General features: G+C 50.9%; 2 protein-coding genes and 1 long non-coding RNA gene across 4 annotated transcripts in view; 1 reads left to right on the plus strand and 2 right to left on the minus strand.

Annotated features, from left to right (window-relative positions):
- LOC116947028 (putative oxidoreductase YteT) overlaps positions 1-5,128 on the minus strand; it is a 338,553-nt gene extending 333,425 nt beyond the window's left edge. Inside the window, exons 1-2 of the mRNA XM_032962395.2 lie at positions 4,864-5,128; positions 3,085-3,182 (exon numbers count right to left, since the gene is read on the minus strand). Of these exons, the coding sequence (XP_032818286.2) occupies positions 3,085-3,182; positions 4,864-4,945 (180 nt within the window). The 5' untranslated portion in view covers positions 4,946-5,128. The remainder of the gene's footprint in view (positions 1-3,084; positions 3,183-4,863) is intronic.
- Positions 5,129-5,546: 418 nt separating this feature from the next.
- On the plus strand, positions 5,547-14,036 carry LOC116947029 (uncharacterized). 2 transcript variants are annotated; one of them, XM_032962398.2, is made up of 5 exons: positions 5,547-5,880; positions 11,960-12,043; positions 12,177-12,249; positions 12,729-12,799; positions 13,113-14,036. In XM_032962398.2, exons 1-5 carry the CDS (start codon positions 5,836-5,838, stop codon positions 13,170-13,172), a joined length of 333 nt encoding a protein of 110 aa, XP_032818289.1. In that variant the 5' UTR covers positions 5,547-5,835; the 3' UTR covers positions 13,173-14,036. The 2 variants fall into 2 exon arrangements, with proteins under 2 accessions (XP_032818289.1, XP_032818287.1); XM_032962396.2 differs by having other exon boundaries at positions 5,548-5,880; positions 12,711-12,799.
- LOC142929305 (uncharacterized) lies at positions 13,762-27,583 on the minus strand. The gene is made up of 2 exons (XR_012945584.1): positions 27,230-27,583; positions 13,762-15,444 (listed from the first exon to the last, which is right to left on the minus strand). It is a non-coding gene; the product is annotated as an uncharacterized LOC142929305 (long non-coding RNA).
- Between the last annotated feature and the right edge of the window lie 322 nt (positions 27,584-27,905).

A 27,905-nucleotide genomic window follows, 5' to 3' on the forward strand; every position in this document is an offset into this window, starting at 1 on the left:
GACCGCTTATTCCTACTCGCGTGGCGACGTAGTTAAGTTCGGCCACTCGCGTTATATCCAATTCGCATCCACGTTATAAATAAATGCGTTCCCTCATACATTCATCATCGCGTTATATCCAATTCGCGTTTTGAAAACACGCGCGCTATAGGAGAACAGACTACTTATGGGACAACTCCTTCAGAGCCGAATCGATTCCAGCTTAGATTCCAAATCCAAAACTGAAATCTGACTGATCCCAAATCTTTATTTGCTTGACATGAAAGGCACAAAAATCAAATTTTTGTCAGCCTAGGGTTGGCCTTGGATTGGCTCAGATATAATCTGCCACTGGGCTGTGCAGAATATGATGATCAAGTTTGGATCAGAGCAACCCAAACAGAGCGAATTCAAATAAAAAACAAAGTTTTTATACGGAAATAAACGTTGTTTCCCCATTCTATTGCGCCTGCAAACTGTTGAAGCCATCATTCTACCACTCTGACTACTCTGACGTCGATTAAAAAGATCAGCTACCAATGAAACAGATTAAACCCGCTTTATCATTCGACTCTTCGATTTGCACTGGATGTACCATCAAGGACCTGAATGTAACTTTCTGACCCACCCCGACTGGACATCTATGGAAAAGAGCTTCGGAGCTCAGCAGATTTCTCCAGGATAAATAAAGAGTCTGATTCTGAAGGCCATTAACATTAAATAACGCCTAACTTAATTCATAATGACAGCAAATAACTCTAGCCAGACTTAATCAATTGAGCATTTATTATAATATAACACACTCTCTTCAATCAACCCATATCACTCATTCATTATTATTCTAATCCCAATGAAGATAATGAACTAACTCCATTTAGCAATTAACACTTTACTAGAATAACAATACCATTAAAAATCCAGCTTTATTATGAAGTCGCAACTACGATTACCACGGTGAGCTACGTACGGTGCGACATAAGTTCAACATACATACAACACAAAAAAGTACACTTTAATACTGTATAATTAAGGAAAGCAGACTTTCACCCACACCGCTAAACAGATGCACCTTATTAAAATAATGCAACCTGCCAATCACAAACAATCAACTCTAATTACTATTCTGGATCACGTGCACGATTGTGCTGGTGACGTATTAGGGCAGCTACACACAAGAGCTGGATATAATCTCCATCAGAACGTCTTCGGAATAAACTTGTCAAATTTTTGCTTGGTTTTCAACATTTCGGCTTGCTGAAAAATCAAATCGGTTGGTATCTATACCCACGTTGACAACCTGATTTGATTGGGATCTGTCGGGTGGTGGAGGGTTTCAGCTGGAACTTGGCATTATCATACGTGTCAACCCCTCATCAGTGCCTACCTTATTGCAGAACAATTCAGACTTTAGTGGTCACCCCGTGCCCTTATAAATATCACAGTTCATCCCACAAAGTCTCATCACAAGGGAGAAACACAAATACTGTAGACAAAAAAAATGTTTTGCCCGTATTGAAACGGCTGTATGCCGTATGGACCTCAAAACTAAATTTCCCTGGACAAGAATACGGAGTAACTGTGTGGGTTGACACCGTATGCATTATACGGATACGATCTAACACAAAAGTAATTATGAATCAATTTTCTACTTGTGCTCAAGGGGTTGGCATGGAACCCAGAACGCTGGAATTATAAAATATTGCACGAACAAGAATTGCACCGTAGGTAATTGATTTTAACTCTGCATGGTAACTGTTAACAATCACGATGGTAACTGGGATTAACTCTGTTGCGCATGGCAAGCCATGGTAACTGTAAACAATCACGATGGTAACTGCGATTAACTCTGTCGCGCATGGCAAGCCATGGTAACTGTTAACTCGAGCTCTCATCATAATCAACCATGATCTCTCCACTTCTGTATGAATTACTCCCCAAGCCACTGACACCTCTCTCAGCCTTGTGATGCAGCAATCCAGTTAGCTCGTCCACAGGAGCTGGTCTCTTCAATCCATATCCACGGTGGACGTCCTCTTTGGCTGCAACTCTCTCTATAGCCCGAACATCTGCCATCAATCAACCCTACTGGCAACATGTCCTATCCAAACCCAATAATTATTTTAACATTTAAAAAGACATCTCTCACTCTAACTCCGATCCACGTTGCATTCACGATATTGTACAGCGTTTAGAATGCATCATCACTGACACATCGCTATTATGAGCCTGTGTGATGCGTGCGAGCGGTCTTGCGTCACCAGTGCGCTCCGACTAGGGAATTTGGCTCCTTATTCGGCAAATAAATTAAGATTCGTCCAATCGTGAATGAGTGCCGACACTGGATGGAGCCTGGATTCGGATTGATCCCATTGGTCCATAGAAACGTAATCGTTCAAGTAAAGAATGAAGTGTGTAGTTGGCGCAGGTTGGTGAAGGTGAGGAACATAGACGATGAAGCTTAGAACTACAGAACAACAATGTATTTTGCTGCACTGGGCTTTGCTGGCAACAGAGTCTCACAGGTGCCGATAGCGCCTGTTCTATTGAGATGGTCGCCCATCCATGCATTATCCAGGCTCAACCCTCCTTAGCTTCGCAGATCAGACAAAACGAGGTGTATACTGGTGGATTTCGTCAAAAGGCTGGAGTCAAACATAGGAGTTGTGGCGTGGTGCAGTGGTAACACTCGTCCCTCACAGCAAGAAGAACCTGGTTTTGAGCCCCGACTCGGGCGCATTTCTGCGCGGAGTGTGTATGTTCTCCCCCCCTGTACTGCATGTGTTTTTTTTTCCGGGTTCTCTGTTTTTTTTTCCCATAGCAAAAAAAAACCCATACAAAGTAACCATTATTGTAATATCGCCAATGCTGAAAAATTACCTGCAAGTTACTCAACAGACTATAAAACATCGCCCTCCTAATGAGAATGCTTGGCATGACCCTCTTGAAAGAATCTTGAAGACTCATTGGGACTTTCTTGCGTAAACAAGTGTAGAAATAATAATACACGTGGACAGGAAGCTACAGAACTTGATGGTTGACCACTGGAACTTGACGGGCAATTCCTTTTTGTGACACTTTTCTGGCAGAAAATAACTCCACATTTACCTTCATGCGCTTTGGAAAGTCCAAGGCGAAGAAACCGTATCCACGCCCCCGGCTTCCTCCTCCGATCACGAGGACCGTCACGGGCACAGCCTCGCCATCTGAAACCCACAATCGCCCGTGAATTTACAATCACGCGTGGCATCGACTCCGTCCGGGTTTTTTTTTCTTGTTTCGCTTATGCCGTACAGCTCTCCTGATATGTTTTCTGATTGCTCCGCCTGCCGTTCAACAACGACGTCTGACGTTTCACACCCACGTGTTGGGAGGATTCTTCAGGAATCGAATGTACGCATGTTGAACTTCTTTCGCACCATGCATAGCCAACCATGCTAATCGGAGGTGCGGGGGGAAGGACAACAATCTAAACACAAAAAGCAGTTCTAAAGAAATTAGTTTTCAATCTTGATTTATAGGTGCATTGCTCCAGTGGCTTCCGAATATCGAATATATATTTTTTATAGGTATTACCACCCAAATGTGCATTGCGTGTACAAAAGCTCTCGGGCTTATCCAGACCACCAGCTCAAAAGCACTGAATGTGTCGTCATTTAATCTCTTAGATCACAGATTGAATGAGTGAAGGTACACTGATTTTCTTTTTCCAATTAGTCCTCTGTTGACTTCGTGCAAGATAGACGACGGAGTCTTAAACACTTTCAATAGATTCACGCCTGGCATATTCAGAACCCCCTTTGCTATACTACTCCCTCTTTGGCAGCTTTCTGTCTGGCATGCAATCTCCATAACCTCTTTATTTAACTCAACACTTCTTTTGTTTACCAGGTAAGGCCTACTAAGCTATGTAGCTCTTTTTCAAAAGCTACCTGGCCACAAATAATATCTCAACAAAGTGGCTTATCATCACGTTGAAATTTATAGCAGACAAATACTCTAAATGTATGTCGAATCTAAATGTGGAGGGAAAAACCGGAGGACACTGCAAACTCCAAATATACAGGTGTACGGGTCAGGCTCGAAGCCACGACCTCCTGTATACCAGGCGAGGTAGTTAACATCAATCCAGACCTGACATTACCTGTGAACCCGCCAAATCATTACCCAAGTTGCCAAGCCCATGCACACATTTTAGCTATCTCGGGCAGTCAGAATAATTATCGTAAACACGGCAAGTTATGTAAAATGTTTGAAGGGTGGTCGCAGAGAACGTGTCGCGTCAGTGATGTGTAAGCGTTGTCTGTGATCGGGACTCATGCAATGTAACTTTAAGATTAATGTTGAACTAAAAATCACCACTCAAAATTCCTTGACCACTCCAAGCTTCAGAATACACTCAGCTTTGAAGCCACCCACACCCAAGGATGCCATTTTTTTCTATCCAAACGCAAACAGGTCCCTTTGAGAGTTCCACGGCTCGAAATACAGAATTATATCCTTCATCTGGAACAAAAACATATTTTAAAAAATCCCACTTAATAGTATAAAGTGTAACGTTCATGGGTAAATACAAATATTAATGAAGTATGGCACTTATTTTACTGGATATCTGTGGGGAAAAAAAACTATCGCATTCCTCCAGAATAAATATTCTGATTGCGACCATGACGAAGCATGATTATGGACTTTACCGAAAGAACCAATAATATGATGCTATCTGGGTTTAAACTCATCATCATCACCACCACCACCAACCACCACCATGACCCACTGTGACGCGCCGCTGATGCACGGCCCCTTTAGACCCCCCCCCCTAATCCCCCCACCCCAACTACCCCCACCCACAAAACTACCCCCACCCCCACCACCGTGACATCACGTGACCTGCTGCATCCGGGATCTTGAGCCGTCGAGATTCGGCGTCATCGGCGCAGCGATCGGCGCTCGGAGCCGCCGCGCCCGACATGGCGAGGCGCGCGCAGGCACGCGACAGGCACGCGCACGCCACGATCGCTCGCCACGCTGCAGACGGCCGGGGAGGGGGGGAGGCGATCACTGGCGGGGACCGCTCGAACCTTGCCGCGCTGAGCGTGGCGGCGCGGGTTAAAGGAAACAACGGGTGGGGGGTGGGGTCGGCGGGTGGGGGCCGCGGTGGTGACGGCGGCTCGCCCTCGAAACCCAAGAAACGCGCCTTACCATTTCCGGTTTGCACACGGGCCGTCGCGCCGCCACCGGAAGTCGAGAAACCCCCGCGTGTTTTTTTTTGTTCCCGTTGCTATATCGGCATCGTGTTGGTTTTTTTTTGTAAGCGTTTTGTCGGCCTTTATCATTGCCGTCGCTTTAACGCGGGATTCTCCGGTCGCCGCGCCAATTCCATTTTTAACTTCGATGGAATATTTTTTGACTAAAATGAGAAATGATCTGATTGGTCCGTTTTGCCGCCGCCTCATTTGCATAACCACGGTGGGGGCGCGGCGTGTCCCAATCGGGGGGCGGCGACGCCCACACCCCTGGCCGCGGCCAATGGGCGCGAGCCTCGCTGACGACACGTGACGTATAAAAGGGCGCTGCGCGATCGGCCCGGGCTCTTTAAGTGACAGCGCCGTTTCGCTGTCGGCACGTGAGGAGCCGGGCTCTGGGTGCTCTCGCTGTGGTTCTATTAACTCGCTAAGCGCAAAGCAGCTCAAAGCAATCCAGCAGCGACAACCCGGCGAAGAAGAACAAGAAGCGAGAGCAGCAGCCACCACCAGTCGCAAGCGCAAGAAAGCTTCAATCGGCAGCAACTTGCTATAAGCAATCAGCAAGCTTCGTCGATAACCAATTAAGCTAATTGGTTGCACGCAACGAAGAGGAGCCATGGCTGATACCGCGGTTGACACCACGACTGAGACGGCGACGAAGGTATTTGTTCTTTTTGCGTGTTTTTTTTTGCTTCATTATGCGAGGCCGCTTTTCTCTCGTGGCGTCGTGTGTTTGTGTGTGTACTGTTTGTAACGGTGTGGCTATCTTATTGCTCTGGGTCGGCTTGCTGCTACACGCGCTACACCTGCACGGGTGGGTGGGTGGTGGAGTAAATGTCACTCGGAAATTGAACCCTATGTACGTACCCAAACGGGGTTTTGCGCGACATACAAGCGAAGCGTCCGGAGCAGAGGCTAAACAATAGTTTTGTGAACGACGAAAAATGAAAGAGTTTGTGAGTGGCGGACTTTTTCCCCACTTACCGCTGCTGTGGATTCATCATTCGCGGTCCTGCTTGGGGCTTTTGTGTACACATCACCTTCCATCGCGCGCCCTATTGAAGGGCGCTCGTTTTCGACCTCGCTACCACCCGCTTGTGGACTTTTATCCGTAGGTTTGAGGGTTTGTAAGTGTTGTTGTTGGGGGGGTGCGGATAGTTGTTGGTTTATTTCTGTGTAATGGGGTTTGTGTGGTTTCAATGGGTTTGTTTTAAAATACGCGAGTTTGTTTTGCGCGCGCCACTCCACGTGCCCCGGTCTCCGAAGACAAATATCACCCCTATAGTCTTAAGACTGTTGGGGGGGCAAGTACTGTTAGCGATCACCTATTAAGGTTGGCACGGCACACATAGGGAGGTGGGTGGTCAGCACCGCGCCCGGCCGCCTTTGTCTCCCCCCCCCCCCAATGCCGATGTTTTTACACCGCACCAGGTTACACATTTAAGGCTGAGCCGACCTCGTGGGAGGTCCGGAGCCGGTTCAAGATACTCGCCAGCGATGTTGGCTGCGAGCTGGAATCAAAACTGGGGTCGCCGGGATTGGTAGCGCCGCAGCGCGTTAACCACTGCGCCACCGCTCCCCAACATGCCCCCGTCTCCACTCAGTGCGCACGCTCGCCATGCTGCACGGGTGCACGTTGGCATATTCACAACCACGGCTCATCATAGTAACACTGCGTACACGACAGGCGTTAGTTACTACTACTACAGGCACTATACTACATGCAAGTACGCACGTAACCACATACACAGACGGTGCCTGTAATGCATACGTTACGGATAGCACGCGTGCTAACTATACTATGCACACTTATTCAGGTTAATGAAACACGAGTAAGTTTGTTTTCGCGTATTTCAGCCTCGTTCGCAATTGTGTCGAGGTCATCGTTTTAGCGGTAGGGTCCCGGTGGCTTGGTGTAGTTTCTGCAGGGAGGTACGCGTTTGGGGAGTGCTGGGGGCGGGTAGTCGCTGCGTGGCAGGCGAGAGCGGCGCTTTTGTGTTGTCGGCACAGGTGCAGCGGCACCGCGGAGCTGCTGTACTCGGCGGCAGCTTTAGCTGGCTGGCCCCGCATAGGCTTGGCAGCGGTAGTAGTAGCCGTGTCGTGTGTGATAGTGCTGTTTTAATTCTACACGGTGTAATCAACGCGGTGTGCTTGTTGACGGAGTGAGTGGCGAGTGAATGTTAACGTCGGTGATGTTGGGATCACATTGGTGGTGGTGGGTGCACTTGCAGTGTTGTTCGTCCTTGGCTTCTGAATGTGTGGTCCGCGTGCATTTATTTCGGTGGAAGCCACCAACCCACACGCAGCTTCCAACAGGGACGTCTCGCCCACTCAACAGTGGAGGAGCCCCCCCCCCCCCCCCCACGTGTAACTTTAAACTCGCTTTCCCGCGTAAAACCAAGGCGAAAATCGCCAGCCCCACTGTTGAACGCCGGGGTTAGCGATGGGGCTTTTTCCCCACCTGCGCTCGATGGGACGCTGCTGCGGTGGAGGAGAGGCATGTGCGCTGGGTTCGTGGTGCACGGGGGAGCACACCACACACCACACACACGCATGGTGCACGCTTTGTTGTATGAGAGTAGTCAAACCCCCCCCCCCCCACGTTAAACCCCCCCCCCACCATCGTATGTTTGAGTTAGAGATGAGGGCGGAGAGAGAAATTACGATGATGATCATAAATTGTCTATACTTTAAGCGAGCTTTCTTTTGTCGTGGCGCAGTCCACTAACACTTGACGACGTCGACGACAGATTGCATCGCATGTGATTTTGTTACAAAGGCACGGGTTTGTATTGTGCGCGCGCGTGCGTCTGTGTACATAAATAGGCGCTCGCCAACACACCGCGTATGCCATACAGAGCATATTTATATATTGTGTCATGCATCGGAATTGGAGAGACAAAGGCGGCCGGGCGTGGTTTCTGGCCACAACCAAACCAGCTCATTGCGCCGTGCCGGTCCTAAATCGGTGCTCGCAAACAGAACTAATTCTCCCAACAGCCGATACGGCTCACGGGGATAGACATCTGCGTTTGGCTGTATAACACAACAACCACCCACACACACGCGTGGCTGTGCCAGTCTCGTACTCCCATAGACTTACATTGACGAAAGTGCGCTCAGTAACTACTGCGCTGGTGTGGCCGAGTTCGACTCGGGGGGGTGGTGTCGCGTTCAGTGTTCGCAGGCGCCCGTGCCGATTTCGCGTGTGCGAGTTAGATGTGCACGGGGTGGCGGTGTTCATGTGCGAGTGCACACCGAGTGTGTGTGTGATGCGTCGCGGTGGTGGTCGGTGGCCATGCCTGCTGGCGTGGTCCGGTACAGAATGAATGTCTCTTGTTTCTGTGGCGCTTTTGTGTGCGTGTCGGTGCCGCGCGAGTCCGCTGCTGCGGTGGTTGTCAATCGAGAAGCAGTCGCGTGTAGCTCTACCACAGTGGTGGTGCGTGGGGTTGTTAGTGGTGGTGCGTGTAGCTCTACCACAGTGGTGGTGCGTGTAGCTCTACCACAGTGGTGGTTCGTGTAGCTCTACCACAGTGGTGGTGCGTGTAGCTCTACCACAGTGGTGGTGCGTGTAGCTCTACCACAGTGGTGGTGCGTGGGCTTGTTAGTGGCGGTGCGTGGGGTTTTTGGTGTCGGTGGTGGTGCTGCTGAATCTCGTAGCGCAGATCTGGTGGCCCCAGACACTCTGCCGGTGGTCCTCCCCCTCGGTGTGCGCGGACTCCCCTGGGCTGGGCCCCATTAGCGGCGTCTGGAGCCTGCTGGGGCTTCCCGCCTCTTGTTAAACTAGTGGAGCTTCCCGCCTCTTGTTAAACTTAATGTATCCACCAACCAGGGAGACCACCCCGTATAACATTGACTACACCCCCCCCCCCCAAGCCTTCCCTTGGAAGAACCCCCCCCTAAAAATCCCATTTGCCCGTGCGTTTGTGGAGCGAAACCGACCTCATTGGACAAACTATCTCCCCACGCGCGCGCGCAGCCACTAACTAACGCAGTGAGTGTCCGTGGAGGAGCGCCACTGAACGTATACACCAGCGCGCATGGTCTGGGGGGGGGATGTCCCGTATTTAACCTCGCCACGAGCGTCCGTGCCCTTTTATTCGGCCACGGAGGCTGTATTCACGCACCCGATCAAAGTGTGGGCGCCCCTTTTTATTTACTTGTACCACAAACAACACCGCACGTCTGTGTCGCCCCCACCACTCTTATCGTGAGTAGCGTGGGGCCGGGGGGGGGGCCTTTTTATTTGACCGCCCTGTGTCTCAAACGTCGGGTGGACAATCGCCTCTCCCCGCCCGCCCGCCGTGTGTTCTGACCGACCGCTCGCTCGCTCGCTACCGTGCGCCGTCAACCCCGCGGGTTTGACATTGAAAGGCAGCGGGCTCTCTCTGCAAGCCGTCCCGGGAGCCGCGCAGTGCTTCAGCTCTGGTGTAGTTTGCCCGCCCCCCCCCCCCCCATCGTCAACGGCGGCAGGCGTCTTCTTGGGCGCGCTTGCAATTCAACTTTTGTTGGCATATAATGCACGTGCCCCCCCCCCTCCTCTATCGGTTTGTGTTGGGTTTGCCCCCCTTTTTTAGGTAAAACAAGTGGTGGTTGTGTGAGCTGTGTGCCCCCCACCTTGTTGAAGCGGTTCACGTGGCCGGCTGGGGGGGGGAGTGGCGCGGAACTTTTTTATCCGTGACTCGGCGGCGGTGGATAATCGAATTCGCGCAACGTTTAATTTGTGTTGCCCCACCGAGCTGATAATAGGAATGTGGGTAACCCCCCCCCCCTCTTAACCGCGATTTTCGCAGATAATCGGATTTGCGGATTGAAAAAAAATACACATCGCTTGCGATTGTAGTGAACATTTGCGGATAATCGGACCAATTCCCTCTTTATCCGCTGTTGTCGCGGATAAACGGAATAATAGCGGATTTAATGGAGTTGCGGATAATGGGATGGTGTATAATCTGTCGAATTATCAGTCATTATATCCTCGCGGGGTTTTTTAAAGTGCATTTTAATTGTAATGGTTTTTAAATTGTGAATGTTTTTTTCCCGCCAATTGCTTACGGAGGGGTGGGGGGGGTTGGTGGTGGGGTCGTCACGCACAAGCCCAGGGGCGCAGTGGGCGGCGGTTTCGCAAAAAAAAACTCCTTCCAATGGACAAACCCCCGTGGCCTCCACTACCCACCCACCTACTACCCAGCTCGCTCGCTATTTAAAGTGAACGAGAGAGAGAGGGAAAAACACACGCTCGCTTAAAATTATTTAATGTCACGCAGCCTTAGGGTTGGTTGTCTGTTGGGCCGTGTAGGGGTGCAGGAGGGCGGTCTCATCTCGCCTAAGAATCACCAAATGTTGGAGACCCTGGGACACAAATCAGTATTGCAAATGGGACCAATTTGCTCATTAGCTTTTGTGGCACTTAATAGAAACACATTTTAAATGTAAAAAAAAATCTGCTTTGGGTACAACTAAATTATTACCTTTATTGTAAATGCCACGAGAGTTCTAGGGGAAGCCTCGCTTTTTTTAAAGAGGACCTTCCTACATTGGGATGTTTGGCAGATGACCAGCACCACCGACTCCATCATCTGGGCAACTCAAATAATGGCACGGGCATGTCGGCCACCAACCCCGGCTGTGTTGATCCAAAAAACCCACGCGGACGCATCTCCTCGTCTGCTGCGTGAGCCACCAACACCCGTCCAGAAAACGCGGATTTAGTTTCTCTTCACACAAGCGCCGCTCGCTCGCTCAGTACAAGCGCGCACCACGCCCGGTCCTTTAAAGGGCTCGCGTCTCCAGCCCTGAGAAAGGAGCAAAAAAAGAACCCCCCCCACCTTGGGTGTGCTGCGCTATTGGCCGTGGTGGCTTGCTGGGTTGGCGGAGGTGGTTGGTGGTGGTGGGGGGAAGAGTCGAGGTGGTCGCTTCGGTTTAGTGTGGGCGGGCTGCAGAGACGCGCGGGCCGGAGCCGATTGGCCGACGGTGCGCGCTCATCACCCCCCCACCACCAAGCCGCCTCCGTGTGGCGGCGGCTTGGGGCGCGACCATCTGCGGCCTCCCTCCCCACCTCCCCCCACGTCAACCCCAACGCTGCTCTCGATAATGGTGGGGGGGGGGGCAGACGTGCACCCGGGCAACCCAACCCTCAATGGGGGTGGCTGCCGTGCCATTGTCCCACCGCAGCAGCAGCAACAGCGGCGGCAGATTGGACCCCGGCGGCAGATGTCGCCTTTGTGTCGACGAAACCCGATGCTACCCCGAGCGCCCGCCGGCTGCAATGGCAGCGGCAAGCGGCCTCCCTCCCCCCTCCTCATCGCCCTCTAACAATGATGTTTATTGTTCGGAGTAGCGATCCTTTCGAGAGGAGCCGCGAGCGTTTTTGTCAGTGCCTATGATGAAAAAAATAAAGGCTTTGTTTTAAGAAATTGTTTTTACCCCCCCCCCTTCCTTTGCCCATACGTGAGGTTAATTTAAACAGGTGCGTCAATTGCGCGGGTTTTTATGAATTTATGGCGAGTTGTATGGGGGGGGGGGGAGAGATTTTTTGCCTGGACGTTGGATATAAACGCAAGTAAGCGGTGTGTTTGTCAAGAGGTCAACAGTTTCGTGACAAAAGCTAATAGTTCTTGCCTTTGCCATTGATTTCTATGAATTGCACTTGCATAGGAAGTATCCGAAATAAATACTGCTCTTCTCTTCATGACGAGACGCAACCTTAACACAGCCGTTGCTTATTGTCCTTGCCACAGGACCTTAAGGACCTCAAGAACAAGAAGGAGGAGGTGGTTGCCGAAGAGGAGGACAGCCAAGATGCCCCCTCCAATGGCGCTGAGGTAACTCCTGGGACCAGCCCCGCGCTGTATCTCTCTCTCGCGCAGCCTCGCATTTCCCTGACCACTCGTGCACCCCGTGCCAGGGTGCCCAACACATGACCTCTCTCTGACCTCCATTCCACCTCGTGTGCAGGATGAGAATGGAGAGGGAGACTCTGAAGAAAATCCAGAGGATGTGGACGAGGAGGAGGAGGCTGATGAAGAGGGTGGGTGGTGCAATTACAACATATCTCTTTCCCGTTTGTATTCGTGTTGTGCTGTTGGCAAAAAAAAGAAAAACCTTGAGTTGAGAACATCTATTTGAGATTTTCATCGTCGCTCGCCATCACCTGTAGATTGCCGTCTTGAAACTGTCACCCGAATACTGTTGACGTTTCTTTAATACGCCTCAACCACGCCTTCTTTTGGGCCCTGAATGGGCTTTTCATATAGCAATAAAAAAACTACCTTTTTCTCACAGCTGTAATATTCGGAATTGACATGCCTAATATAAATCGGGGATTCTTGTGCAGCAATGGGTGACCTGTCTGAGATGGTGAACTCTCCGCTATGCTCGAGAAACCCGGTTTAATCACGTGTGGCTGAAACCCAGACACAACCCAACTAATTGCTCCAGCACGGCAATTACCCACCACCTCCCCGCACTCAACATGACTCCCCTTCACAGGGGACGCTGATGAAGTAGACGACGACGATGATGACGAGGAAGATGACGACGAAGCGCCCTCAAGTAAACGTCCAGCGGAGGAGGATGAGGTAGGGGGACGGCTGTTTTGGGAACACTGTGGCTCTGCCATGGGGTTGTGGTGGGGGGTGGCTTCAGCTCCGTGGTTTGAGTGTTGAGGCTTTGTTGCGTGCATGTCTGTTGGTCGCTATTTAAATCGTGGGAAGGCTGCCCCCTGTTGCAACTCCGCTGGCAATTGACGCAGACGCAAGAATGTACGGCAGCTCCGCTGTGGGCTAAGTCAATCGCAGTCGCGGCAGTGAGGTTGGCGTGTTACGTGCGCCGGCGACTCTTGGACTAAGAATTGTCTCTTCTCTATCCCCCCTACCCCGTGTCGTGTTTCAGGATGAGGCGGACAAAAAGAAACAGAAAACTGAAGACAACGGTGATTCGGTGGAGTCCTAAGGGGGGAATACTGGGAAAGAAAACTCAATTGGGAGGGGGAAAAGGAGAGGAGGGGGGGGATTTGGTTCCCTTTTTTTGCGCCGTCCAAAACCTGTTCCCCTGCCCCCCCCCCGCCACTGCTAGGGCTACCGAGTAGTGGGTGCATTTCTCTTTGTTGGTTTTTTTTATTGGCATAGTCTATATTTTTAAAAATAACAATAACCAGCCCACACTGGAGTTGCTGCAGCCTTTTTGTTTAAAAAAAAAAGTACACCTCCCACCATCAAACCCCCCCCCCTCCTGATTTTAGAAAGTTTTCAATGAAATAAAAACGACACAAATGCAAATAACAAAGGGTTTTTTGTATACCTATTTATTTTATACCGCAACCGAGGGCTCTCGATGTGCACAAAGGGACGCTGGGAGGTGCAGCCAGAGGGGAAGGGGGGGGGGGAACGGGGGGGGAGATGGATTTTGTTAGGAAGCGGTGAGAGTGGATCCATGATGCAGCCCCAAGTTACCCGGTAGCCCCTGCATTGGGGGGCGGGAGGGAGGGAGCGGTGCCATGCCCCGAAACATTTTTTTGTCCGTCCCTTGCTTTTTATTTGGGGGGGGGGGGGTTAAGGAAAGGAAAAAAACTAAACTTGTATCATTCCTTTAATTTTTTATTTTATTTCTTTTCTTTCTGTAAAGAATCACGTAGGCTAAACTTGCGTTGGGTCGTGTTATTGGAAACACGGGCCAAAGATGTTTTTAAGTACTGTCGTTGATAAAAAAAAATCAGGCCCAACTCCTGTGTGAAACAACAACAACCAACAAAAAAAGAATGGTTTTCTTTTGGATGTATTTGTAATGTAGTCTGTTAATAAAATTTGACAAAACGCCGTGCTGTTCTTCATTGTGAATTGCACAATAACACACCGCCCCAATAAAGTCCATCAGAACATCACAAGCCCACAACTCTGTCCATCTCCGCTGACAAAACGCTGTGCTCTGTTCTTCATTGTCAATTGCACAAAAACACCACCCTAATAAAGTTGGCACCAGACTCCCGTCAGAACACCACACAAGTTCCGACTCCAATGCGTGGTCCTCACTGGGGGGGGGGGATGGCCAATGGTGAAATCTTCCACCATTGGATGCAAACCTGCCAGCGAAAGATGAAATACCGCACGATGCACATTTTCATACCAAGTGAAAACTTTTGACGCGTTTGTTTAAACACGCGATGTTATCGAGTTCACGTGAGGGTTTGTGGAATGAGACGCGTTATTAAATATGTATTTATCTGCGTGACATCACTGGAAAACAACTCCCACCATCTTACAAACCTCGGTGGCCATTTTATGTTTGCCCATGGAGTGAGATGCGACTCGCTTTGTGTTTGGGGGGGTGAGGGCACTCGCTACACCGACCGTAAAGCCACACTGCCACACGTGTCGCCCATTGCCCTCGCAATGCGTACAGCGCACAGGCATCGCGCCCCGCCAGGTGTCGTGGGGATTTCCATGGGACGTGGGAATTCTCGTGAGGGGGGCGGATCGATGAATGGCGGCGACTCCGCGTGTGCCCGCTAGCGGGCGCCATACCGCAGTGTAAGCTGCATCGACAAGGTTATTTATACACGAGGGTGTCCGTCACTGCAGTAGTCGGCGTGGGCCCTGGCACGCACGAAACCAGTTCCGACTCCTAACAGCACCCTGGGCTGCACGTATTTGTTTTCGGATGCAAATGCGGTAGTGGATGGTCACCCAATGGGGTGGGGGGGGGAGACAAACACGGTCCGGGTGGCTGGTGTGCTGGAACGTCGAGCATACCGCCCCCTCGCCTTGCCGTTTGGGGCTCGCAAGGGTCTCGCGTCCACATCGGCCCCCCCCCCACGAGCTCCCCGGTGTTACCGATGCGTGGCACGGCACGGTTGGTGGACCACAACAAACACGCGCGGTAGTTACACCCACGGCACAACCACCACCACACAACCACCACCAACACCACCGTGCGGTAGTTACACCCACGGCACAACCACCACCGTGCGGTAGTTAGACCCACGGCACAACCACCAACAACACCACACAACCACCAACAACACCACGCGGTAGTTACACCCACGGCACAACCACCACCAGCGGCAGAGAGACGAGTCGCGTAGCACACATTTGTAGCCAAGCCGGCGAGCGAGTGGCCATGATGAAACAACATTACCGTGCGGATCTCATAGCAAGGGGGGGGACCGCGCCTGGGTTCCAATCCCGACTTTTGGGGGGGAGGCCTTCTCCGCGTGGAGTTTGAACGTCTGTGAAAATAAAAAAATAGCTTTATAGCTCATCGGAATCCTCGAGTATAAATGAAGATTTCTCATTCTTGTGTGCTATCCCCCCTTTTCTCGCCATGCTCTGCACGTGTTGCCCTCCGCGTTCTGCCGTCGCCAAACAATCAACTCCCGTGGCCGCTATTGGGCGATATGCTGAGAAATTCCCTTCGCAATGACTCCTTTGGGGATTTGCAGTTTACAGCACGCGCTATATACTGCAGAAACAATATCACCGCCCTCCACTGACCCTCTAACTACCGTATACTTGGCAGGGCTTTCCTGAAAAAGAAAAAAAGAGTCGAGTGGCGCACGTGGAGTAGGACTCTACCGCAGCACGTGTTTGCGTACAGTAGAGCACGCGTGCGTGTAAGCGCACACGTGTTGACATGTGTTGACATGTGTATACGTGTGCAGTTGTTGCACACACGGTCTGTGAGAACACAACCGCCCGAGTTAAATTCCCGGCACGCGACACAGCAGTGTCAAGTGATACCTGAACCGGTCCCTGGGCCAATGTATGACACACACTGGCACGCCAGCACTGTCGAGTAGTACACACGTGTACAGGTGTGTGTGGCGTGGTACACGTGTTCACGTGTGTGATTAGTAATACACGTGCGAGTCATCTGGTGCACACGTTTCTGTGTGAGAGATGGTACACGTGTTCACGTGTGTGATTAGTAGTACACGTGCGAGTAATCTGGTGCACGTGTCGTAAAGCTGAGACAGGTGGTACACGTGTGTGATAATTAGTACACGTGTGAGTCATCTGGTGCACGTGTCTGTGTGAGAGGTGGTACACACGTGTGAGTCATCTGGTGCACGTGTCTGTGTGAGAGGTGGTACACACGTGTGAGTGGTCTGGCACACACGTGTCTGTGTAAGAGCTGGTACACGTGTGTGATTAGTAGAAACGTGTAAGTGATCTGGCACACACGTGTGACCGATCTGCCTGCCTACAGACATCCACGCTGCTGTAATTCCTGTAATTCGCGTTATTCGACTGTCTCGGTTGCTTTGTTGCCACAAGAACAAGATGCTATTTGTGTACACGTTTGGTTGGTTCCAAACGTTTCTCCCTGTGGCTCACTTAATTATAATGCGTGTACAGTACAACCCTCTTGGCATTCCACTGCTGGATGAGGGCCCTCCCCACGCTGTGCGCTTCTCGAGGAGGTATTTAGTTTTTTTTGCCAAACTTCACCACGCTGGTCAGTGCAGGGTTGGGTGAAGGCGGGCAGCACAGTCGTTGGGAGCATAGAAAGTACAGCACAATCGTCGAGTTGGCCGCACTGCCCTTTGCTGCTGCTGCTCACCACGTAACAGCTCCGGATGATGACAAATACGTGACAAACATCTCGGGGAGGGTGAGTCGGATTTTGAGCCTCATGGCTGTTGCTTAAATGGGCGACCACCGTGCATAACAGGTGTTACAGCGCCGTGGGGTGCACGTTGTCAACCCAAGGGCAGCAGAGGTAGCAAACGCCATTATTGTACCGTACCATATCAGTTCTATGGTCCAACGCCTATATCCCTGCTGTCTTCACTGACCCGCAACTGCACTGGCGTGGTAAAGTACGGTGAAGTTACGGGGAGGCCGTTATTATCCAGCAGTGGAGTGGCTGTGTATATGTTGACGACGTCTGGGCGGTGACACTGCCCAGCGGTGGCGCGTTCGCCGTTTTCTGCGGAGGTTCGCGAGTTGAGATTTAAAGTGGCCGCCCCGGTTAATGGTGGTGGGTGTAACAACCAACGCAATTCCATGGGCCGTCCGCTTCACAGTTAACGTTCAACTACAACAAATCCATAATACAGGGTTGTTGTTTTTTTTTGTTTAGATCGCGTAAATATAAATGTGTCGTTAAACCCGCCACCACCCGACACGGCCAATTAGTTAACAAACAAAAAACCTGTATTATGGATATTTGTCGCGAAAACCGATGTGTTAAAACAAACAGGTCCCTTGACATCATCCACAAGAGAAATCATTACGTGCCGGCGCCGTCAGGGTAGAACATTTTTTTCCCAATCTAAAAAATGACACAATTGGGATTATACACGGCAAACATCACCCACCTATTGGCAGATTAGTACCCCAGGTCACTCATGCAAACGATGCTCTCACCCTGGGGTCTAGTAAGACCTCGCTCTCCTGGTTAAAACTAAATCAGAGTCTATATTTAGACTGGAGGAATCCGATGAGCCATGAAGCTCTTTTTTCACAGAAGTCCAGTCGGTTAATACACTTAAATTGACTTGGAACGACCACCGATGAAGCTCCAGCTACTTTCTGGGCCAGTCAGGGCTTGTGTAATGACAATAGAGGCTACATGCGGTGCGAGGGGACTAGTGGCCACGGGCGGTAATGACAGGGGAATCAGTTGTGAGTGCGAAGGGACTGGTGACTCAGGGAATGTTCGAGAAGGGAGCGGGGTCAGGCGAGGGATGAGGATGGTGGAGTCTGCCGGTAGAGGGAGCGTCCAGAGTCAGCGAGAATGATCGAGAAGGGGGGCGTGGCCTCGGTCGGTATTTAAGGGAGAGTTGCGCGTAGGACTCGGGGCTGTTGCGGTGGGGTGTCTGCTTGATGGCAAGTCAACGCGTCTTCAATAAAGTTCCATCTCAAGAGAAGCGTGTCATGTCGTCATTACACTTTGATTACTACGATATCTCTCATTTACCGTACTCACGGCACACGAATTGAATGTGAGTTGATGAGATTTTGGGCGAACAGCCAATATTCAGCTCTTCCCCCTCCTCCTTTCGGCAAATGTAATGAGACGGAACAAATGCGAAAGAGACAATACATTGGGGTAGATAAGACAGGAAAAACGTGCTCGCTCAAACAAGACAGGCGAGATCTATCATGCTTGTGCGTGCTATTTAATTAGCAATGGCGTTACGTTTCAAGCTTCATGACTTGTGGGTAAGCAACAGGGTTCTGTCGCTATTTTTCCATGACCAATAGCCACCGAAATGCGCCCGACGTCGGCAGATATCAGAATGTCATTCATAGTGGAGGAATCCGATGAGCTATAAAGCTCTTGCTCACAGCTGACCAGTAGAGAGTGTTTGGATGGGCCGACTAGGATGCACAACAGGTTGCTATAGACTGCGGTGGGAAACGCGATTGGGCAGCCGAGACCGGTGCAGCGCAACCCATTGTTGTACTGTATATCTATGCACCCCACCACCACCATCGGGATGGGACTCACACAGGATACCCGGTAAATAATTTGATGATGATGATGCATCACGTGCTTCTGCCGATACATCGTCTTGATTCATAGCATGCTTGAAAATCGTGCAATCCTTAATCTTGACACGTGCAAGACATCACAATGGCCCTGTACACACACTAACCGCACGCACGCGCGCGCGCAATGTCGCGGGTGGTGGGTTACAAGCCGCGTGATTATACCCGCAGCTGCGTCCAATTCACAGCAGTTGAAGCGAGAGCACTTTTTGCCCGGGCTATTTGTCTTTTGTCGTGTTTGTTGACTCTCGATGCTACTCGGCCGAAGGTCGCTTTTATTGTCGCATAAAGGCGGAGGGGGGGGATCCTGAAATAACCAACAATGTCGTCGTTATTATTATCCAGGAAACAAAAGCAGACTCGGCGACTCCCAAGACTCGTCTGGACGAGGATGCTGCCACTGGGAGGTTTAACCAATTCCTTTATCGGCAGTGTTAATTAATGTCGGATCCAATTAAATAAAGCTTGGCCTTGTGGGAACACCTCCCTCTTGGGGCGTCCGTAGATCCCCCTCTGGTCACAGGCCGATGGTGGCCATTCCATGTTTCTACGGCCGAGGACGGCCTCTGCACAACAACAAAAACAGCAATCACTTCTAGCGTTCATGACTATAGCGAGCCCGAAGGAGATGATTGAGCAAGGTCACCCTGACCTGGATAGTAACTCACACGTGCAATCTCACACTGTGCTGCCGTTGGACGACAGTACACGTTTAAAATGTGAAGGTTATCTAATGTCCCTTTGCTCACACGGCCGGTTAGCAACTCAACCGGCATGCACGCGCTCACGTGTGACGTCTTTAAAGCTAAGCGGGGCCGAGCCTGCGTAGCAGCGCACGGGTCCCCTGGGTCGCCGTGCACGCCGTGACGTCATAGGCGGCCTCGAAGGCCACGTGACGGCCACGTGCGGGGGGGCAACAGACGTGCAGCAACTTTAATTGTTGTACTGCACTTCTATCCCCCCCCCCTCCACGTCTTCGGTAACCCCCCCCCCACCTCACCCCCACATTAACCAACGGATACTGACCGGTGTGGTGAAGTATGGTCAAATAACCCGCACATGGTGTGGGGGTCTCAATCCAGCAGTGGCTTGACTAAGTGCAATACGTGTACACGTGCGTGATTGTTGTTCAGTATCTAAGGAAGCGCGTTTTGTTCACCGAGTGAAGAGTTTCCGCCGGTTCACGGTGACGACTATAAGTTGGCTCGATGCGTTGTTGTTGTGACCGGCGGGGGGGGGGGGGGGGAGATGATTAATCGAATCATTGATTAATTATACCGATTCGTAGAGCTAACCATGCTCGCCACCGATGTGTTTCGACTCGTTGAGCGTTGTGGAAAGAGCCGCGTTGCAGTGGTTAGCGAACTGCGGCTGTGTACTTGGCTACCTGGGATGGATTCCCCCCGGCCACGGCTAACATCAGTGGCGAGTGATATCTGAAGTGGTGAAGTATGGTCAAACAACCGCCCCCGCCACGGCGAAACACGGCCCAACCTGAATCCAGTTGTGGTTTAATATATATATAAATCGCAGTTGTGGAACACGCCAAACGGCCGTAACAAACAGCACGATTATTAAAGGTGTAACAGGTAACATCATGGGCGATGATAACGACGATTAATACTGGTTTGACGCGATTCCTTCCATCCACTGATTATAGATTTTTTTCCCATAATCAAAATGTATTTATACTGGAGGAATCCGATGAGCTATAAAGCTCTTTTTTTCCCACAGACGTCCACCATGAATCGCGCCGATTCGTCGATCCGACGAATCGCGAGGGAAGGAATGAATTAATAAACGAGGCGCGGAACGAAGTGGAATGAAAGATGCTGGCGGGGGGGAGGGAGAAAATCACGTGACACGATACAAAGGAGGGTCCCCAACCCCTCCCCAGCCCCACCCCTCAGCACGTACCACCTTCCCCCGCCCCCCTCCCCCAGAGCCGGGTAATAAATAATTAATCCCAGCGTCACGTGACGCGGCGTGGGCGCGCAGTCCCCGCTTGAGCCGCTGGGGGGAGGGTTGCACGGATGTGGGAGGGGTAGGGGAGGGGGGATGGATAGGGGAGGGATAGGGGAGGGGGGATGAATAGGAGAGGGGGGATGGGGGACGGATGTGGGAGTTGTAGGGGAGGGGTGGATGTGGGAGGGGTAGGGGAGGGGTGGATGTGGGAGGGATAGGGGAGAGATGGGGGAGGGATAGGGGAGAGATGGGAGAGGGATAGGGGAGAGATGTGGGAGGGATAGGGGAGAGATGGGAGAGGGATAGGGGAGAGATGGAGGAGGGATAGGGGAGAGATGGGAGAGGGATAGGGGAGAGATGGGAGAGGGATAGGGGAGAGATGGAGGAGGGATAGGGGAGAGATGGGAGAGGGATAGGGGAGAGATGTGGGAGGGATAGGGGAGAGATGGGGGAGGGATAGGGGAGAGATGGGAGAGGGATAGGGGAGAGATGTGGGATAGGGGAGAGATGGGGGAGGGATAGGGGAGAGATGTGGGATAGGGGAGAGATGTGGGAGGGATAGGGGAGAGATGTGGGAAGGATAGGGGAGAGATGTGGGAGGGATAGGGGAGAGATGTGGGAGGGATAGGGGAGAGATGGGGGAGGGATAGGGGAGAGATGTGGGAGGGATAGGGGAGAGATGTGGGAGGGATAGGGGAGAGATGGGGGAGGGATAGGGGAGAGATAGGGGAGAGATGGGGGAGGAATAGGGGAGATGGATGGGGGAGGGAGGGAGGGGGGCGACTTATACGCGCCAGCCTTATCCAATGAGACAATTAGACCCAATTTAGAGCCATTGTCTCTTGCAAGGGAGATCGGGGTGGCCGTTTTGTTGCGCGACACTTAAGCGAATGACAAAACCGGTAAAAGTCGGTTTGCTGGACGTATAGAAATGTCTAGCGATTAACGCGTTTAGCTTTTCAAGTCAGACACAGAGAGGCCGATGCCCCGTGGTGTAAAAAGGTTGGCGCAATGGAATTCCATCCGGGATGCGCCGGTTCGATTCCACCTCCCAGCGCTGCAGTTTAAACAATGGGTACGTTTACATCATCATGAGGCCTCCTTTGACAGTACCAAAATATAAATTCCCCCCCCCTTTTTTCTGGCAACAAAACTGCAACCTTTTTAAGAGGAATCATGATTACATTAACCACAATACTTGCGGTCAGAATGAAAGCTGTCTCTGGTGTGGACCAATCAATTTCAAGGGCAATGCGCACACATTATCAGTATGTAAACATGATTCCTTGTAAAAAGGTTTCAGTTTTGCCATAAAAAGGGGGAAAAACCCTATTATTAATGGGTACGTTTCTTGAATGCCCTATAGCCTCTGTCCCACCTCGTAGTTATACATTGAAACGCTACAGTTGATCGGCAGGTGTGGTGGGGTCAATGTGTGGGTACCGCTTACCTGATCCAACCGCACCTGCGATTAGCACGGTTGGCCACGTACGGTGCGAAAGAAGTTCAAGATACATGCAATGCCCGGCCAGTGTGGACGACTATACATACCCTCTTAGCGTCAGTGGCATGAGCTAGGCAGGGCAGGGGTTACACACACACATATCTTTTGTTCACCCCGTGTCATTCCGCCGTGCCGTTTGTACGCTCGTGCTGGCCAATGGGTGACCTCATTACTACAGCTCCACTGGAATTGATTACCGCTTCCTGGCTTCCAGAATCGGTAATCGATTCTGAAAAAGGTTACCGGTTTGCGGGTTACCTTTGCACAACCCCAGTGCTGTAGCGGACGCGTCATTATAATAACATTCGCGACATGTATTCATATACAGGCATCATAACGTTTCAGTTCGGAAAGGAGCGGTGGCGCAGTGGTTGGCGCACGGAGCAATGAACCCGGTGAGCTGACAATTAGCCGTATGAACCGGTGCAGCACTTGACCGATTATTCGGTTTGCAAAATTATTAGAATTACAAAGTCGACATCACTCAGGGATCGATAAAATCGGTACCGATTTGTGGGAAGCTGCCACTCGTTGTTGCTCATTGAAGCCCTGATGAGCACAGCCCCCCACACTGGTTTCACCAGGTTCGTCGTTTGTATAAATCCTACAGCTGTCTCACATAAACACTATAAATTGATACGCCACATTACATGAATTCCACATGACATACATCATACAGCACACAAAGATCTCTCGTATAGCCTTAACAGGCTGTTAGGGCAAGTGCTGTTAGCAAACAGTACCTATGAAGGCCGGCACGGCACACGAGGGGGTGGGTGGCCAAACACCACGCCCGGCCGCTTTTGTCTCCCCAGTGGCGATGTTTACACGCCGCATCAGGTACTCAGCGCAGCGCGCTAACCGCAACACCACCGCTCCCACACACAATACCACGTGCATTTATATCGTGTTTACATTTCACCGAATCTCAAGATGCTGTGTACAAAAAAAGGCATATTATGAGAGAAAGGTGGTCAGCTATAGGTAGTGGGCAATATGAAAGTATTCAGCCTGGGCTAGAACAGGGGTTTAATGTAGTCGACAGCACGGAAAGCTGGGGGGGAGTTACAGACATTCAGGGTAGCAGAGAATGAGCGACCCTCCTGCTGAATTTTGACGGGCGCTTTAAACATAAATCTTAGCAGGAGTAGAGACTAGTGCAAGGTGGGGGGGGGGTAAGACGAGAGGTGGGAGCAGGGCCATCAATAGGGGGTGGGTGGTGTGGGGCCCGGGACAAAGCACTCAACTAAACTTTTTTTTATTATAGCAGGTAAGGCCCCACTGAGCTACATAGCTCTTTTTTCAGAAGCGACGGCCACAATTGATAGCTCAACGAAGTGGCTTATCACTGAAATATATAGCAGCCGAATACTCTAAACGCGTGTTTCTAAATGTGGAGGGAAAGTCCCGAAGGGCCCGGAGCAAAATCCACGCGACCACGTGGAGAGAAACACGCAAACTCAAAATATACAGCAGGAGTCAGGATCACACCCACGGCCTCCTGTATACCAGGCGATGTAGTTATAATCTCATAGCCACCGTGATGGTGAGAGAGACGCAAACTCCAAATATACAGCAGGCGTCAGGGTTGGGATCGAACCCACGACCTCCTGTAGACCAGGCACCATGTGCCCCAGCAATGCCTTCAAATTAAACCACAATTATTACACCTGACTCCGTGACGTCGCAACGTGGGGCCCGGGCGGGAGCGGTAGGAGAAAGTGAGGAGGGTAGTCGTGGGAGGTGGGTAGACAGATGAGAGGTAGGAAGGTAGATGGCGTGGAGGGTAGCATAGTGAGATGAGAGGTGTGTGTGTGGAGGGATGTAGAGTGGGGAGCGGTAGTGTAGCGGTTAGTGCGCTGTGCTATGAGCCTGGCGACCCGAGTTCGATTCCCGCTCACGGCCAACACCGGTAACGATTATCTAAACCGGTCCTGGACCTCCCCTCAAATGAGTACCTGGTGCGGTGTGTGAGCATCGCCACTGGGGAGGCAAAGGCGTCCGGGCGTGGTGTTGGCCACCCACCCCATTGTATGCTGTGTCGGCCTTCATATTTGCTCGCTAACAACACTTGCCCCAACAGTCTGTTAAGGCTAGACGGGGGATCTTTGTCTTTGTAGAGTGAGGAGACCGGCAGGTGTACTGTGTCCATGTCAGACGAACCCAAAATGTCTTTAACTGCTGAGCTGTTGTGATGAACTGCATGGGAGGCACGGTAGCCACGATGGGTAGTGATGATGACGTCTCCATGATGTCTTGCAGGGATATACCGTGGGCACGTCATTCGCGACCAAAGTGACATGGAGAGCAACCTCATTGTTTGCAGTACAACCAGGGATCTCTATGACCCCACGGGGGCATTCCGCCTTATTTTATCGGGCGCCTTTCTAATGGCTGACAATCCAGCTTAACGCTTCTTCTTTCTTACGTAAATCCAAAACAAAGGACCACGATTGCTGCCCCGGATAACATTCAGACATATTTTGAGTTCCATCAACAATTTTGGGGGAAAAGGTGGTGCAGCAGTGGTTTGCTCACCTTGCCTACGAACCCAGCTGTTTTGAGTTAGATTCCCTACCACGGGTTTAATCGACCCTGGAAAGCCGATGACACTGGACTCATATGAATGAGTTTTTGTTTGTAAAAGCCTAACTATTACCACTACAGTGGTCATTGTTGTGCTCAGGTGGGTGACTTCTGATACAATTACTCGATTTAAATAAAGTTTCTGGTGCATTCTATTCAGCCCATTCATTACCTGTGTGCGGTTAACACAATGGTACCCACCCACGTCGTGAATAAGTGATTAGCCGATTGTCTCGTGGAGAAACTCGCCCCCGCTGCGGATAGGAATGTGGAATTTCCACCAATGGCTCGGGTCGCGGCACTACGCTCAGTCGAGTATGGGAACACTTTAACCTCATGACTACGAAACGGATGTAAAATAAACGTATTTGGCCAGTTAAGGCCCACTGAGCTATATAGTTATTTTTCAGAAGCGACCCGACCACAAATGACAGCTCAACGGAGTGACTAATCGTGTGAAAATGTATAGCAGCCAAATACTGTACTCTAAATTAGGTTTTTTTTTAATGTGGAGGGAATACCCGGGAGATACGGCGAAAAATAAAAAAAATCCATGCGACACACACACTCCAAATATTACAGGCGTCAGGGTCGGGATCGAACTCACAACCTCCTGTATACCAGGCAAGGGAGTTAACATCTCGAACTAGAGAACTCACCAAAACCCGTTCCATGGCAACTTTCACACTGATAAACTAAGGACCTCTCTACACTCTATTCCAAAGTATTGCACAGTAATTTCCTGAATTCTATTTCTCTCTCTTGCCACCGGCAAGAAGAGTGCTTATGGCTGCGTGTCTACTCAGGATACAGGACACACAGACCTGTATCTGCCTATAGCAACATCACTAAAAACCGAAATGCAGGATGCAAAATGGTCTTATTTGTATCTTAAAAAGAACCCTGTGAACTTCACGTCCTCCACAATCATATTCATGATGTAGTCGCCTTCGCTTGGAAAGCTCATCAGCCATCTTCAGTCCTCCCCGGTGTTGGCCATGCTTGAGATATTGCAGCTGGCGTCACGGCGAGGAGATGGAGCGATGGACATCGGTTCGCGTACACGTGATAGGTGTGGATTGTTGCATCCCCTTCATCCAGGGGTGCATTTATTATGGAAGAGTAAGTCCCCAGATGGGCTTACAACTAAACCCTATGACCAGTCATCTCGGTATCCTTGACCTGAACCAGCCAGATCTCATCAGATCTCGTAAGCTAAGCCGAAATAAGCCTGGATAGTGCTTGGGTGGCTGACTGACCATCATGCACTAAACAGGTTGTTAAAGGTTGCTGCGGGGCCACGTGGTGGGCAGCCCAACTACATTTTATTTGGGCAGGTAAGGCCCCACTGAGATTTTTCGCTCTTTTTTCAGAGGCGACCTGGCCACCAATGGTAGCTCAACGAAGTGGCTTATCATGTGGAAATTTATAGCAGTCAAATACTCTAAACACGTGTTTCTAAATGTGGAGGAGTAAAAAAACCGGACCCGGGTGAAAAATGCAAGGAGACACCGCAAACTCCAAATATACAGCAGGCGTCAGGGTCTGGATCAAACCCACGACCTCCTGTATACCAGGCGAAGTAGTCAACATCTCGCCAGCAGTGGGCAGTGACACGAGAAATTCCGTACGGTACTTGACTTAAATGCTCCGCACGTCTAAATCTAACAGCTCCGGCGCCTTCACGAACAATAAAATTAACCCAATCCCATAACAAACCGCACGGCGTGAAGAGGCCATCGCACACAGCGGTGGGATCGACACAAAGGGCCTGGGCCGTGCGTGGGCCACGCCTCCTCGCGTTTCTATTGGTCAACTGCCCCCCACCCACCTCAACCCCACCCACCTCAACCCCACCCCGCGGCGACGATCACGCCGACAGCACGCGCAATCACCTCGCGTCCCTATTGGCTGACGACAAATCCGACCGCGCCCCACCATTGGCTGACACAAATGTGACCGCGCCCCTCCCCGTCACCCGCCAGAGCCCTGAGATGGCGTCTGGCAGTGAAAATGGAAACCTGCCGTGGTTTTTGATCGCTTAAGCAAACGCAGCTGGGTTAATATTCCCCCCCCCACACACCCCGCCATAGGAACGCGGAATTTACACCACCCACTCACGTTTTTCATGTTTACAAGTATAGTATATATGTGTATACGTGTTTCTGTACGCTTCACGATATTGCGTGTTTACATTGTGATCCATTTATAGACACCCCACCACAATCAGGTTGACATCAAAAGCAACATTTTCATTAAAAGCTACGCGTCACCCATTAAGAAACAATTTTAACGCTACTGATATACAGCAACACTGATCCACTGGGAAGAGAGACTTAAGTAGTGTATCCATACATTCATCTTCCCAGTACAGTACATTAAATCATAATTTGCATATTAACACGTACTGTTAAACACACAAACACGCGCGCAAACATTTTCAGCGGGGTTTAGCATACATTGCTGCCGAAATAGATGCAGATCGTATCGCTTGATACTCCCTTGATAAGGCAGTGTCCGTGTTCACTGAAGGCAATTCCCCAGATAAGATGCGAGCAACGACACGGCCAGCGGTCAGCACCACCAACGCGCAGGAACTTGGCAGCGCAAAGTGCGATGGACCTCTGGGGTTGCTGCACGGAACGACATTGAGTCGGTGGAAGGAGGGAGGGGGGTTAAACTATACACAACATGCACAGCATATAAGAGTACAATACTATAATACAATATACAACGGGATGGATGACGATGGTTGGTTGATGGGGGGGGTGGTGGTGGCAGGGCGGGTTCGCCCTCCTCCCTCCTCCAACCATCGCAACCACCAACAACCGCTGCAAGCCGAGTCGTGAATGGGATGGAGTCGGTGGAAGCTGTTGTTGCTGCTGCTGCTGCAGTGTGTAAGATGATGGTGGAGGTCTCCCACCACCACCAACCACCACCATCGCCTCCCCCCCCACACACACACAGCCCTGTCTGCGATAAAAGCCCACAGCCACCGCTCCGCTTCTACTCACTCTTCCAAAAAGCCTCACGGATGAATTGTCTCTCTTTCTCTGTGGGGTTTTTTTGTTGTTGTGTTTGTTAAATCCCACACATGCCTTGCACCACATTTTGCCTGCAGCCACACCAATGCAA

Source organism: Petromyzon marinus, chromosome 28, assembly GCF_048934315.1.
Source record: "Petromyzon marinus isolate PM22_M1 ecotype Great Lakes invasive population chromosome 28, UKy_Petmar_22M1.pri1.0, whole genome shotgun sequence".
NCBI classification, from domain to species: Eukaryota; Metazoa; Chordata; class Hyperoartia; order Petromyzontiformes; family Petromyzontidae; genus Petromyzon; species Petromyzon marinus.

Excerpts from the sequence above, each read along its gene's own strand:
- LOC116947029 (XM_032962396.2), top strand. The coding sequence starts at position 5,836 with ATGGCTGATACCGCGGTTGACACCACGACTGAGACGGCGACGAAG. Across the intron at positions 5,881-11,959 it reads CGACTGAGACGGCGACGAAG|GACCTTAAGGACCTCAAGAA; the intron begins GTATTTGTTCTT and ends TCCTTGCCACAG. Across the intron at positions 12,800-13,112 it reads GTCCAGCGGAGGAGGATGAG|GATGAGGCGGACAAAAAGAA; the intron begins GTAGGGGGACGG and ends GTCGTGTTTCAG.